Source organism: Notolabrus celidotus, chromosome 24 (genome assembly GCF_009762535.1).
Source record: "Notolabrus celidotus isolate fNotCel1 chromosome 24, fNotCel1.pri, whole genome shotgun sequence".
NCBI classification, from domain to species: Eukaryota; Metazoa; Chordata; class Actinopteri; order Labriformes; family Labridae; genus Notolabrus; species Notolabrus celidotus.
The window spans coordinates 6769439-6784790 of record NC_048295.1 but is presented as its reverse complement, the minus strand read 5'-3'; the positions used below and the strand labels follow the sequence as shown (position 1 = coordinate 6784790).

The 15352-nt window shown below is 43.2% G+C and overlaps 3 protein-coding genes across 4 annotated transcripts; 2 read left to right on the top strand and 1 right to left on the bottom strand.

The window, feature by feature from the left end:
- The first annotated feature begins 29 nt into the window (after positions 1-29).
- stradb (STE20 related adaptor beta) lies at positions 30-5433 on the top strand. 2 transcript variants are annotated; one of them, XM_034677599.1, is made up of 12 exons: positions 30-182; positions 649-846; positions 1272-1352; positions 1694-1796; positions 1890-2011; positions 2085-2193; positions 2279-2402; positions 2491-2662; positions 2753-2857; positions 2928-3184; positions 3276-3318; positions 3507-5433. In XM_034677599.1, the coding sequence occupies exons 2-12, from the start codon at positions 835-837 to the stop codon at positions 3669-3671; spliced, it is 1293 nt and encodes a 430-aa protein (XP_034533490.1). In that variant the 5' UTR covers positions 30-182; positions 649-834; the 3' UTR covers positions 3672-5433. The 2 variants fall into 2 exon arrangements, with proteins under 2 accessions (XP_034533490.1, XP_034533491.1); XM_034677600.1 differs by lacking the exons at positions 30-182; positions 649-846; positions 1272-1352 and adding an exon at positions 1355-1444.
- A 183-nt stretch (positions 5434-5616) lies between these two features.
- Positions 5617-10482, bottom strand: LOC117808101 (adrenodoxin-like). Its single transcript, XM_034677602.1, has 4 exons — positions 9933-10482; positions 6735-6856; positions 6478-6607; positions 5617-6332 (listed from the first exon to the last, which is right to left on the bottom strand). Exons 1-4 carry the CDS (start codon positions 10064-10066, stop codon positions 6224-6226), a joined length of 495 nt encoding a protein of 164 aa, XP_034533493.1. The 5' UTR covers positions 10067-10482; the 3' UTR covers positions 5617-6223.
- LOC117808099 lies at positions 9226-15347 on the top strand. Its single transcript, XM_034677598.1, has 8 exons — positions 9226-9258; positions 11615-11652; positions 12411-12629; positions 12711-12776; positions 12897-13819; positions 13968-14105; positions 14653-14764; positions 15156-15347. Exons 2-8 carry the CDS (start codon positions 11616-11618, stop codon positions 15227-15229), a joined length of 1569 nt encoding a protein of 522 aa, XP_034533489.1. The 5' UTR covers positions 9226-9258; position 11615; the 3' UTR covers positions 15230-15347.
- The last annotated feature ends 5 nt before the right edge of the window (positions 15348-15352 follow it).

The following is a 15352-nucleotide window of genomic DNA, read 5'->3' as shown; positions in this document are numbered from 1 at the left end:
GCGACGCTGCTTGCGCCTGCTGCTTGATGACGTATATATCATGCGCGAGTTATCTGTGTCAAATTAAAAGTCTTGTTTACTTCATAACATCTTATCTTTGAGATGAAGGGACTGTGAAGACTCTTTGTTGGATTTGATCAAACAATGAAGGAGCAAACTTTATGAATCAGACGTCTTTGAAGGTAAAAGGCTCGCTTTTGTGTTTACGTACGCTTTATTCACGTTTCTTCGTGTTAATAACTGAGTAATAACACAAGGAGTGTGTGTTATTGTTGAGACCTTCGTTCATATCTTTAAAAAAAAATCAAGGCGTGTGATTTTTGTACTGTCAGTCACATTAGCTGCTAACATTGCTGTCGCCGTGTGCTAAAACAAAAATGGCTGCATTAAAAATAACCTTGAAGTTGTTGTTTTTGTGCACATTTTGTGTCATAATAATGGAGTTATAATGCACATTATTACACTATCTCTGCAAAAATATGATTTTAGATGTCCATGTCCATGCATAAGACCCAGCTGTGCACATAATGTTATTTTCATGCTTCATTCATAAATCCCCCACTGATGATTACGCAACTGTCCCATAACTCATAATCGGGGATCCCCTTATTTTTATTTTTTTTTACCTCCCCTCCGATCTGTGATCAGCTGATGCAGCCAGGTAATCTGCACTCGGACATTGGATGGATGAATGGCTGAGGTTGGACGCCTGCTCTCAGATTACACCGCTGATGCTCCACATCCTCCTGCTTCCTCCCATCAAGCTCGGTCCCTGTCAGCCTGTCTGCGGATGAATCCCAAAGCCTGTGCTTCTACCATCGCCCAAAGGACTCCATGTCTTTCTTGGTAAGCGTGTCACGCTGCATGGGTTTGTTTTTTGTTTTTTTTTGGCACCACCTGGGAGGTAGTCACGAATCTGTGAGGCTGTTGTGAGATAGAGCAAATTCAGCCAGTCTTTAAAGTGCATTCAAGATCATTGATGCTTGCTTATCTTTAAAGTGGATATCTGAATTTGGATATTATTTATGGGAAATTTCAGCCACCTGTACATCCCTCCCATCTAATCATCTATAGAGCTATTATCCTCCTCAGTCGGGACACATCAGCCGCCTCTTATCATCTCTCCGCTCACCACTTCCGATAAATCCTCTCTTAAGTGCTCACATTCCCCCGATGCTTGCCTCCCCTCCCCTCCCCTCTCCACTCCTCCTCCTCCTTCTCCCTTTTGGCATGTCTCACCTGTGCTGTGCTCCTGCCCCCCCTTCCACCAGGACTGTTCCTGCATCTCCCACGCTCAGGTCCAGCCCTTGGACATAGAGGAGCGCTATGAGGACTCCAGCCACCAGTTCCTGGTCAGTAGCCAAGACCCTGTCAGCATGGAGACAGGCGTCACACTGATGCTCTCCCGTCATTTCATCTCTGTTCATTGATCATCTGTCTGAAGGTGCTTAACTCTTGGCTGAGTTGGTGCTGTTGATGATACTTAAAGGGGTACTCTGTCACGTTAGAACAAAAGCTGCTGATATGTGTACAACAGAATCAAAATCTAACTCTCATACTACTTTTAAAGACTCATATGATCCATATGATGAAACCTGACAATTGAGTCAGAAGATGGAGTTTATGTGTATGTGTGTGCGTCCCTACTGAGTCAGAAGATGGAGTTTATGTGTATGTGTGTGCGTCCCTACAGAGCTGTGACGGTTCTGAATTCACTCTGCAAGGCCCGGCTGGAGGCGATGACATCACAGGACTCTCAGCTGTGCCGGCCCACTACCAGCTGCTGTCTGAGCTGGGTGAGAGCACAGCATTGTACACTTAGTGCTGATGTTCTTTCAATAACAGTTGTATATGCTTAGATTTGACTTAATCAATGCTTTGTATTTCAGGGAGAGGCTTCAATAACCTGAGTCAGGTGAGCATGGCACGCCACATCCCAACCGGTCAACTGGTGGCTGTCAAACAAACCAACCTGGACGAGTGCACGGAGGAGGAGCTGCTGCAACTCATGGTGGGTTTAATCAAACTCTTTTTGCATCTCTCTGTCACTGTTTCTTGATATCTGATCATGTCTTCAACTCTAGAATGAGGTCCTGCTCTCCAGGCTGTTCCGCCACCCAAACCTCCTGACGTCTCGCCTGGTTTTCAACTCCTGCTGCCAGCTGTGGGTCCTCACACCACTCATGGCATATGGTAAGCTACACCACACTTCCATTCTCAGTGTATTTAATCTGAAGTCCCTGCTCATGAGTCCTTTCCCCCTTCCTCTCGCCTGCAGGTTCAGCAGACACTCTACTCAGAACGTACTTCCCTGATGGCATGAGCGAGTCCCTGATCGCGTACCTGCTATATGGTGTTCTGAAAGCGTTGGAATACCTGCACCAGATGGGCTACGTGCATCGGTCAGATTCCCCTCCATGAGAAGTAGAATAATAAAAATGCAAGTTGTTGATGTAAACATAATCGTGTCTCTGTGTCCTTTCCTGTCAGAGGGGTGAAGGCGAGTCACATCCTGTTATCAGGGGAGGGGCGTGTCTACCTCTCAGGGCTGCACAGTATTTACAGTATGATGCGTGAGGGGAAGAGGATGAGGGCCGTGTTCGACATGCCACACCACAGCCCCGCACTGCTGCCCTGGCTGAGCCCTGAGCTGCTGCGACAGGTCAGGACTGAGTAGATCAAGAAGAAAACCCATTAAGAGCTTTATCTGATGTTTCTGTCTGCTTTCTCTTGATGCTGTTGCTACCAGTAGGACCTGCATGGCTATGGAGTCAAATCAGATATCTACAGTTTGGGGATCGTGGCCTGTGAGCTTGTCAGCGGCAGGGTGCCTTTCCAGGACATGCCCCCCACTCAGGTAATCAAACTCTACATTCCAGGAGAATTTCTTGCGTGCAAGTCTTGCAGTTTTCGACCCTCCTCCTCAGATGCTGCTCCAGAAGCTCCGAGGCTCCCACTGCTGCCTCCTAGACGTCGCTCCCTTCCCGCTAGGCGAGCTCGGGGGTCTGAAGGTGTCCCGGTCCGGGGTGGACTCCGGCATCGGGGAGAGCGTGGCAACGGGAAGCCTGACACACAGCGCCACCGCTCCTCCCACCGACAGACCTCAGAGCCCGGCACCCAAGAACCACTCGGCCACCCTGCACAACCTGGTCCAGCTGTGTCTGCAGCAGCAGCCTGAGCGCAGGTACTCACATTAAAGGACCAGTTCGCTTTTTGTGACAATAGCGCTTTAAAGGAAGTTAATGCAATTTTTTTCCTGCTTTTGTTTTCCATAGACCGTCAGCATCTTCACTTTTGACCCATGCCTTCTTCAAGCAGGTGGGTTTCTGGATGTAATGCTACTTCTCACACTTGTGCACACAGGCCCTAACTCAAAGCAGAACTGCTTTGAGTTAGGGCCTGTGTCCACAAACAGCAGCCATAAGTTATACAATACAGCACATTACAATTAACAACAAAGGTTTGTTGTGCTAGTTTTTGATCCCTGTTTTGTTGTTGTGTTCCAGGTGAAAAGGCACACCACCAGAGACACCTTCCTCAGCCTCATGTACCCAGCAGTGCCCCTCACCAGCCCGGAGGACCCTCCTGTCTCCTGCCCCCCTACCCCATCCTGCCATCCTCTGACATCCAACCCCACAGACCCCAACGAGGGGGTGTGGGACTTCTCCTAACCCCTCCCCCCAAATCTCCAAAAATACTGACTAGCAAGCCAAACACGAGACAATCAAAGCAGAGCAATGAGGCCAAATTCTACTGTGCTTTTATTTTGTATTATTCACTCTCTGAGCCTTTTTTATTACGTAGTTTTGTAGTTTTTATATATGTTAATCTTATCGATACGAGCGGTTCATTTAGGGGTTAGCGGCGCAACTGTGAAAAAGCTGGATCGAAAAGCTGCTCTGATGATCACGTATTAATAATAGATTATTAAAGAGTCGCCGAACAAAAAGGCTGATCAGCTGACTTATAATCAAGCACTTCCATAAAAAGTGAAGGAGGCAACCCAGATATGGCGCTGGAGGCACTTAGCGTTCGTCTTTACCGTGTACGTTTCATCTCTCCAATTATAACGGTCTTGTTTTGTTGCCCATTGTACCAGTTCATGTCCTCTGAAGGGCGCATTGTAAACTGACTCTTAAAGACAGTGTATACCATGGAAGGAAGAAAGGAAGGAAGGAAGGAAGGGTGGATTTCTCTTTTCTAAGTGTTATTTTGTATTCATACTGTGAATAGTGAATACTGAGGTACATGAAAAGATATCTGCAACATATATGTGCGTCCATATTCGTGCGTCTATACTCAATAATCATCCGAAATTCTGTAAATTACAGGAAAATGGTGCATTACATTTCTCCAGATTAGTAGACAGAATTTAGCTAAATGTAAACAACTACAGGCGAATATAGGGCTAAGTTAGCAGCTAGCTAACTAGCTAACATATCAGTTAGTTTCTTATTTCTATCCCACATTGTATGGGCGATGTAGTTCAGAACTTAGCGCCTGAACTGTTTGTTTTTGTCAGTTTAATTGAGCATATTAAAGCTCCTGCAAGTAATTTTTTTGTTGTGTGGATTTTGGCGCTCCCTGTGGACAAAGCAGGAAGTTGTATGTGTTGGAGGTGTGTTTTCCAACAAGAAATCTCATCTTAATCTACTATGAGTAGAGCACTTTGCAGTATTTAGCTAGTTACAGGGACAAGGACAAACTTTCTTCTAACAGGCAGAAACCTCCAGCAGGACCAGACTCATGTTAGACATCCGTCTGCCTCGACTGAGTCTGGAGTTAGAGTGGATGAAAAGAGAGACACTAAATGTCCTAAATGTAACTTAAAATTAATCTTTAAAGTAGAATTAGATTTTGAGGCGTGGGTGCTAATTCCAGTCGGTTTCATAATCAGCTAAAACTCCCTACAGGAGCTTTAATTCAGTCAAAATCTCAACTCTCCATCACTTTCGGCGATTTTGAGATACTTGTTTTTGTGTTTAGAGAACAGTCCACAATCAAATATGTAGATACATTGCTGTATGTTTGAACATATATACACATACTCTGTATGAGTAGGCCTTTTAAAACACAATATCACATATTTGCCTCTAAAAAAAAAAAACCATTACAACGTACAAACTGACTCTTAAAAACAAGCACATAAGCAATAGTTTTACTTGTGTTCATTGTTGTAGTTGGAAGTCCGTAGATTAAAAACCTCCCCTGCTATGGTTATCAATGCTACAACAGACTTTTCTACTGTGCTGTGTGACCACTTATCCAACAATGCCTTTATGTTCGAATGAAACCTGCGTTCTGATTTTATGGTGATCTCTCTGTAACTGTGATTTAAGTGTACTGTGTGTGAGAACATGGTAGCTGTATGAGCCTTATATAAACACTTATATTCTACATGAAATATATGTACATACAAAATTTGATTTCTTACTTTGCCTTGAATCATTTCTTTATGGGTTTGTGTTGATTGAAAGTTAAAAATATATTTATTGTAACAGGCAGAGACCTTGAGGAGAACCAGACTTATGTTAGACCACCATCTGCCTGTTTAACACAGACAGCCATTCACACCTACCACCCGGTGAAGCCTGAGTAGATGACACTCACACACGCTGTTAGAAAGGGGATTTTTATTACATTCTTTTCACTCTATACATAGATATATGTGTGTTCTAGCTATGTACAATCACATGATGAAATTATACGGTTACATGTTGGATTCAAACATAGTAAAGGGGATACATCGGTAGAATAAAATAACAGGATTAAGGATGTCAGAATCAGCGCAATCTTTAAGGCTGCGTTTTCACTGCAGCGCTCAGTGGGTACGACTGAATTCACACAGGGAGAGAAGAAGGATGAGAGGTGGAGTCTAAGCTTCATGTATAACTATCAGTGAGTTGTTGTTTCCATGTTACCCCAGATGAAGATGGTTTTCTGACAGTGATTAAAATAGAAAACCTACAACTGACCTTTGACCTGAAAGTTAAAAGAATTCTCTTCACTTTCTAAAAACCTGATTTTGTCTTCAGAGTCAAAGTTCTGTAACTCTTACATCCTGGTTATCCAGATCTGGCTCTAGCTGGAAATGTGTCTCTCTAAAAGAAGAAGAAGAAGAAGAAAGGAGGAGGTCACCACCAACCCTCATCCCTGTGCTCACATGTCCTACCCTTTAGTTCTGACTGGGCTCACACACACTGACTGCAACCGCTTGTCCCTGTTAAGAGGAGCCGTCTTTGCTCTGTCTGATGTCTGCTACGCTCTCGGGAACACGAGCCACGACGCCCTCCAAGGACTTTGTCAGGCAGATCTGGCAACCCAAACGAGACCTGTGGAGAGAAACTCTGTCATGACCTCTAGAGAACAGACAAACACCATGGACTGTGTGTGTGTTTGTTTGTCAGATTTCCAAGATATTTGCAGTTCAGTAGGATTAACAAAAGTGTGTATTTTCACTTTGTTTGCGTCACTTACGTGTCAGTCAAGCCGTACGCTAAGTCTAACATGTCCATCTCCTCATCGGTGACCGGCCCCAGCTGCTTGTAGACGTCCTCGTCGAAGATCAGATGGCATGTGGAGCACGCCAGGGTGCCCTCGCACGCTCCTGAAGACACCAACACACACGCATAAACAAACAAACACACATCTTAACAACTTAATCTGAAGGATGAGACGCCGCTCAGTTACAGGTGTGTGTGTGTGTGTGTGTGTGTGTGTGTGTGTTTATGTACCGAAGCCGTCAAAGTCGAGGTCTTCGTTAATGACCAGATCTAGCAGTGAGTCTCCAGGCGAGCCCTTGACTGAGATCTTCTCCCCGTCTCTGTTGATGAAGTTGATCGTCACCTTGTTCGACCTGAGACACAAACACAACAGAGTCCTTTTATTGTTTTTATAAAATCAAAATATTCATCTCACATTTACATTTCTAAAAGGCCTGCTATAGGTAACCTGTACCTTTCATTAACGACCAGGCAATCTCCAGGCTTATGCTGCCCTCTAGTGGCCAACACACATCACTACACAGACATCTCTGTTTAGGCCACTCATTACAGTCTGTTTGTTCATAAAACCTGTTTACTTTCCCCTTACCTAAAGTCTCTAAAAGTAATATGGGAGGTAGAGCCTTCTGTTATCAGGCCCCTTTCCTTTGGAATCATCTACCAGTCAGGGTCTGGGAGGCAGACACCCTCTCTACGTTTAAGAGTAGGCTTCAATCTGCCCTTTATGATGAAGCTTATAGATAGAGCTGGATCAGGCTTGGACCAGCTCTTAGGATCAGGATCCTATCTCACTTACTTTAACTCTCCCTGTCCCATTGAATAGACAAGACTCTTAAGACTCTGTTATTGACAGAAAAATGTTAAATTCTTACTCTGACGCAGCCCAAACAAGCAACACATTCCCATCAGTTTGTGTCCACACCAACAAAACTTGTACCAACAGGAGGTTTAAAGGCGACAGCTCCAAAACTATGCTCTGAGTATCCTGGTGTGGATGTTTTCAAAACTGCTGCATACATGCGTGCTTAGACAGGCGCTTTGTTTTTGGACATCTCTCTAATGGACCATTTTTTACTGTTTACATTTTTTAGATTTTGGTTGGACTCATTATCTACAGTTCATGATATCATTCAGAGAATCTGCAGAAGTCTCTGTACAGAAGGGACAACATGACCAATCCAATATTGGATCACAGCATTAAAAACAAGACATGACTCTGTAGTGGAACTCATTGCATGGGTTCAAAAATCACCTGCAAACCCACTTTCTGTGGACACACTGAACTTCTCTTGCTTACACTGACAAATATAAATTTGACACTCTTTGTTGGAAATCATGGACGCCGCACTCTCTGGTCTAAAGAAGAAGAGAGGGGACACCTTGCTTGTTAAAGGCACACAGTTCAAAAACCAGCATCTGTGATGGTATGATGATGCATATGTGTCCATGGCATGGTGAGCTTACACATCATGGGGAGGCAGTGTTAATGCTGAGCAATGGAGACTTCCAACAGCATGGCTCTGTAGTAGAGGATGGATGTTGAACTAGCCTACCTGTAGTCCCTACATGGCACCCTTTGAAAATATTTGCCATTAACAGACTGATGTTAAAAGAAGAGGTGATGCAACACGATGGTAAACATGCCCCTGTACCAACTTTTTAAAAACATGTTGCTTGCTTCAAAACTGAAATGAGGATTCATTTTGAATATATCAATAACATTTTTAAAGTTTGCCTCCCAACACATTATATCTACCCGACAGTGATGACATCTGATATCATCATATATCATAAAGCGCTCTTCAAAGTGCATGTAGAGCTGTTACAGTTTATAAATAGAGACAAAATAAAGTCCACAGAACATTCTCAACACCTTCAAACAAACAGCACTTGTTCATTGTACACTAGTGGACAAATCCGGAGTATATTCAGCCAGTTAAATGTTTCTTTTCAGGGCCAGGATAAACATTCTTCATCTGATTAACCATGCTGATGAAGTAGCTGTTTCATTCAGTGATTTTTTTTCTTTTAAAGGGACGAATTTGATTCAAACTTTTTCTTTGTTTTATAGCGTTGTCAGAGGCTGTTCATATTTAAATCAAGGGTTTGAAAGTTTTAGTGATTTGTTGATTCAGATCTTATGCTGCTTAAAAAACAAAAAGTCCTTTATTTAAACAGAGGGAACAGCAGGTCCTATTTTAATCACCTTGGCCACAAAATTAAAAAAAGATATATGTATTTTTTCCCAAATCTAGTAATGACCATAACCTATAATTTCACTCCCATATTATGAAAGAATGACTCCATAATTTTCACGAACTGCATAAACACTCAACTACCAACCCATGCAACTCTCACTCCCACTGCTGCACAGTACACAACAAACCCAATGACCCCTTCAGAAATCTGCAGACCAGTCCGACCCCCTATATAATCCGCTTACAAAATATGTCAATTATAAACCTTTCATCCATATCCTCTCATGTACTGCATGACCCTTTAAGACAAATACGGCCAAAGATTCTGAAATAACCGCCTGAAATGTTGATCCCTGAGGTGGACTTTTGAAAAATGGCTGCTATGCGTGGGGTCAGGGGCGAGTGTTTGCCAGTCCAGAACATGAAAACCTTCAACATGAGCAGGTTCTGACAAGTTATTTGGCCATGTGAAGCCCAACCTTGACCAAAGCCTTGTGCCTGGAGGGAAGGATGGATCACTTCAGCCTTGTGGATGTGAAATCTCAGCCTCTATCAAGGTTCACACACACACACACACAGAAATATCAGTTTCAAATATTCAATCAAGAGTACAACCAAATCTAATCAGTCTTTCATCCGTGTGTGGTTTCTGTTGACTCTAGATAGTGGGGCTTGGGGGAAATAATCAATTTACACTTCAGACTTAAAAATCAACCTACAGTGTGGTCCTTTAAACTTTGAGTACTGATCTTATCACTATCTCCACACTAGTTTCAGAATAGTAGGAGTCAGCTGTGAGCACGCTGTAACAAGTAAAAGCTTTAGAAAGTGAGTTTCATTGGGGTGCGTGGGGTAAGCTACCTTTTTGAATCAAGTGTCCCGTGCGTAAGGGAAGGTGACACTTAGCTACCTTTATGAGTTGAGTGTTGCCTGCGTAAAAGCTACCTTTATGAATTGAGTGTTGCGTGCGTAAAAGCCACCAAGCTACCTTGAGTGTTGCTTGCGTAAAAGCTACCTTTTTGAATCGAGTGCCCTGTGCGTAAAGGAAGGGGACACTTAGCTACCTTTTTGAATTGAGTGTTAAATTGAGTGTTTCGTGCGTAAAAGCTACCTTTCTGAATCGAGTGTTGCGTGCAGCTCTGTCCTAACAAGACCGCTGCGGACTTTCAGGGCGTCCAGGTTCAAAGTTTGGACCAGAGATAAAACTGAGTTGTTTTGTTAGACCACATACCTCAGAGGCTGCGTACCGGTGGTGAAACTCCTCTGACCCGTCAGCCAGGCACTCGAAGCCACAGCTGCAGTCCTCCGCGTATATTCTTGTACCCTTACGTGAGCAAGTCTTCTGAGAACTGTTACCAAAGCCATTTGAAGAACAAACAAGGTTAAAAAAAAAGAGTGCTCAAAAACTATCCCACTTGCTGATCACGCACGATCCGGAGTGAAAAGTCCACTTTAGTCGAGCTTGTTTCCTCCTCCTCCAAAGGACGCAGAGACCTGAGAGTTGTTTGACTTAGCAGACTGAGCTAATTAGCTTTACTAGCCTGTTTTATGTGCAAGAAGTCACTCTGTCACTGTCACGTTCATTGCGTAACAAGCAAAACAAAGCAACTTTCTACAGTACGGGGTCCGGAATGAGTCAAATCATCGGGTCCGGATACGCGCATATAAACTCATGGGGGCAAATACTATCAGCTGGGATCACGACACAAGTTTATGCGAGCAAATAGCAAATGTGACGGTTCTCAGATGCATTTCCTGTGGTGACAAACAACGTCAGAGTATGCATGGTGATACAGCATCCGGTTGGAACTACAAAATAAAAGCTTAAGCTGCGCGTTTCTAGACCAAGCGTTTGTCTACTTACACATTTTGTTTGTGCTTTTATTTTGAGAAATTACCCCCCACGTTTCCTGTTGCATACGTGATAACTGACGCTAGCTTTACGCTGTACACGTGCTTGCAGAAGTGCCAATGAGAGAGTCAGTGGGTTCGGGTGCTTGTTTAGTATCACCGGGTCAGCCGGCCAATTGGATAAGAGCCTATTCTCGTATTGGGAGCGTTCACTTTAGGAGAGGGTCTGCCCCGCCTTGTGACCTGGGGATAAAACTGAAACCTTCAAAGTGTTGCTCAATAAGGGTTACAGCCTTCCACTTGGAAAACAATCATCTGTGATCTTTATACTTTATACTAAACATTTACAAAAACTGTAAACACAACTTGACCCTTAGGAATGGGAGTGTTTTTAAGTGCACCTTTGTAAACCCTGTCCCATTAAACAGAGTGTATGGTTTCTCCTTCAGGCAAACACACCAGGTGGAGCCAGAGATGCAGTGTAATTATTAAGCTTTCAATATGGACCAATAACGTCTCATCTTATGACTTTAACATTGCTAAAGTGCTGTGAAATGTTAATTCACTCCTGTTTTGCCTAACCTTTAGTGACTGCCCCAGTACATGTGTTCACATGTGTTGTCCACATTCTGGCATCGTTCAGAGATATTGATTGAGCTCCCCTTGATTAAACTGAGTGCCATTCACCTCCAACATATGTACAAGACCTGGAAAAAACAGAATCAGTATTACGTGTGGTGACAAAATCACCCGTTTGTGTGATCTAGGGTTCACATCAAGGTCAACCGGTCACAGTTTGTACTTTGATCCAGTAAACCAATCATCTCATGGCTTCACGACCAAGACTGTGGTTTATTAGTGGGTAGCTGTTTGTGTCAAAGGTGCTCAGTGTTCATTGCTGCTGTCTCAGGTAAGTTGCACAAGCTGACACCTTCTCTTCATTGTAATGTCACCTCACTGTAGAGTCACTGTAGACAGAACCGGGGGTGGAGAGAAGACACTGCTGCTTAAGAACGGTACAGGCTTCTGTCATACTTGCTCTGTTTGTTCTCGTGTTGACAGGATGCTCAAACTCGTGCTGCTGTTCCTGACACTGTCAGGTAAGTTCTCTCACTTCTTTAGAATAGCAGTAGTAGTAATACATCATGTAATTCAATTAACACAATCAACTTGGATCTTGACCCTTAGCAATGTGAGTAGATGAACCTATAAAAGATGATGTGATTCTCTTTGTGACCAAAATGTTATTAGTTTGATACGAATAGATTTTATACTTATGATAGTAACTTTAAAACAAACCATGAAGTCTTATTATAATTATTACATAATTAAAAAAAAAAAAGCTTATACCACAATTTTTTCCTATTGTAATGTAGGATCAAACATAATAGTTTTTCTCTGATCATGAATTCACAACATTTAAATAAAAGAAATAAAAGAAGGTATTAAATTCATAATGTCATTATTATAATTAATGACTCCAGAAAAAAAAAGCTAACTCATTGACATTTAAAGTGGTAGTTTACTTTTTTAACCATGCCCATGTCATTTTAATATTTGGCTTTCTTACTTGACAACATCAATGTTGGTTGTGGTAAACAGCATTGTTATCAGAGCAGCTGATATCTAGTGGAATTAGACTTTGGTCCATGTTAGTTTAAGTTATGAAGAAGCTTTGGCCTACATACTACTCAAGCCTAATTGTTAATAATTGATATTAAAGGCCAAACTGTTGTGTTTCTGTATCTGGTCATCTTAGCTTCATAAATGCAGATCCTTGTGTGATCGCTTTTATGGAAACTCTCTCAACAAGGCCAGAAATATCTAACTGTGAAATTAAAAAACACACCCCTCACAGGCGTCCAGGCGGCCCCACTCACAGACCACAACAGATTGCAGAGGATCTCTTCAACCTTCCGGCTGCCCAATGGATTCCGACAGGGCACTGAGCGCTCCCACATCCGTAAGCCTATTCCTGATGACTTCCGTCAAGGCACTGAGCCCTCCAGGAGATTCATCGTTAACCTCAACACCGGCCAAGTGCAAGATCACATCAGTGAGATGGAGAGGAGAGTGGGTAAGGAGATAGTTTATTTTCTAAATGTAATAAATAACAACAGGTACAAATCTGAAGTCTCTTTGTATGTTTTCTTTCTAGATTTCATTCGTCCCTCTCACGGAAATGGATTTGGAGAAATGAAGAGAAGACACCGGTTAGAAGAGGGTGAGCAAATGCAAAAACACCACTCATAATTTTAAAATTGAATCTTAATCAATCGCCAGTACTCTAAATTCCCACCCACAAGGACACGTTCCAATCAGTGAGCGGCAATGTGTCTTCTAGTTCCTGTAGATGTTCCAGCCCAAAGGAGCGGGGATGGTTGGGTCCGTGTCGAGAAACCCTCAGCTTATCGTCTCCCCGATGGATTCAGGCAGGGAACTGAGCCCATAAAGAAAATCCAAGATAGTTTTAGACAGGGAACAGAGCCCATCAAGACAGTCCTGGAAAGTTTAAGACAGGGAGCTGAACCCATCAAGACAATCCCAGATGGTTTTAGACAGGGAACAGAGCCCATCAAGACAGTCCTGGAAAGTTTAAGACAGGGAGCTGAACCCATCAAGACAATCCCAGATGGTTTTAGACAAGGAACAGAACCCATCAAGACAATCCCGGATGGTTTTAGACAGGGAACAGAACCTCTTCAGTCAATCTCAGCTAGTTTCAGAGAGGGAATAGAGTCTGTCAATTCAATCCCAGATGGCTTCAGACAGGGAACAGAGCCCATTGACACCATCCCAGAAGGTTTCAGACAGGGAACTGAACCCATGATGCCCGCCTCAAAGAGTCTTATGCGAGGAGCAGAACCTGTGTTTTCTATCCCAGCTGGTTTTTGGCAGGGAACTGAACCCATTCGCAACATCCCAGAGGGCTTTAGGCAGGGAACTGAACCCGTTCGCAACATCCCAGAGGGCTTTAGACAGGGAACTGAACCCGTTCGTACCATCCCAGAGGGCTTTAGACAGGGAACTGAACCCGTTCGTACCATCCCAGAGGGCTTTAGACAGGGAACCGAACCAATTCGTACCATCCCAGAGGGCTTTAGACAGGGAACCGAACCAATTCGTACCATCCCAGAGGTCTTTAGACAGGGAACTGAACCCTCTACCTCCAGAGTCCAAACACAGACAGTGGCATGTAAAGGGGATGTCATCAATGGAAACTGCTATGAGTTCAACCCCACTCCCCTTGCCTTTCATGATGCACAGGTAAGACATCTTATATCACAATAACAAACTAAACTATCCTGATTCAGTAAAATACTACTTTGTTTCACCTCCACCCTGATCCCTAAGTTCTGACTGTGTGTGGCTTTACAAAGTAAATCTGGAACTTTTCTTTGTCCTTTGTCTCCAGGTCTTATGCAGAGCTCTTGCCCCGAATGCTGAGCTTGCATCTGTAACAAGTGGCGATCTGCATTCCCGCCTGGTCTCCCTGGTGACCAAGGGTGGCAAGAGTAACCCCGTGCTGACCTGGCTGGGAGGCACGGTCAAGGCATGTTTTTCTCACGATCAGTCACCCCCTTGTTTTGTTTTTTAAGCCATTCACTGAAGTTGTTGTGAAACGTACTTAAGCTCTCTTTCCACCAAAAGACATTGAGAAGTTAATATTCTTCAACGTGATAGCAGAATTAGGAACAAGGAGTGATGTTTTTTGGGACGACCTCCTTACACTGTTTTTAATGTGCTTACTGGCTGTGATGGCGGCACTCTGGCACTCCTACGTAGAATAGAGGCCAAGGAGAGTGTCATCAGATATGGTATCTAAAGGACAGATAATGTTATTCTTACCTTGGTGGAACCTGGACCTCTGAACTTGTATTTGAAGATGTCCTGCCTGATCCTGACCCTGCAATGATAAAACATCTCTACCCTTTACTTTAGTATCATCATTTACAAAGGACTCATTTCCAACAGAGTACTTTCCTCACAGTGTTATATCTTCTTTAAATAATCCCTTCATCACCCTATATGTTATTAAACCGACCTTTATGTGCACGTGTGTTTATATACTGTGTGTCTTTCTGTTTTGCACACCTCAGAACCAGAAGGCATCATGGGTTGATGGGTCCGAGTGGAGCTACAGCGACTGGATGCCAGGTCATCCCAACATTCACACTGAAAAGGCTGTGTGTGTGGAGATGTTCAAGATAGGTAAGATCTGCACTACAGACATACATGAAGACAAATAATTCACACACCACACATCTAGTTCTTATTAGTGTATGTTGAACCTTACTTCCTAATGATAGCGTTAATCAAACTGCTGTTACATGTTAAACATTAGGGCTTTTTAATTCAAAGGTTGTGAATTGGAGGAGCTTAGCTAAGGCTCATGCGTCACAGAGTTGATAAGATGTTAAAATATTAACTTAAATGAAGGTATCTTTGCCCCTTAGGAACAAAGTGCAGCCAGAAAATCCGCTCTTTGATGTATATACTTGTGTGTTTTTATTGTCTAATCATGTACACAAACTGGGATCTTAACCCTTAGGAACATGAGTGTGATGGATCTTTTTAAACCTGTCCCTACCGCTTTTTGCAGATCAGAGCTGGTGGACAGCAGTCGACTGTGAAGTGAAGAGAGCCTCCATCTGCTCATACTCCATCACTGCATGAGAACCATGAAGAAGCAGCATTAAAAGACAGTTGATTGTGTCTAAATCTTTCCAAAAACAGAACTCCCCAGTAGTTTTGGATGCAATTGTATTCACTTTGAATAAAACCTGGCATATTATCTCT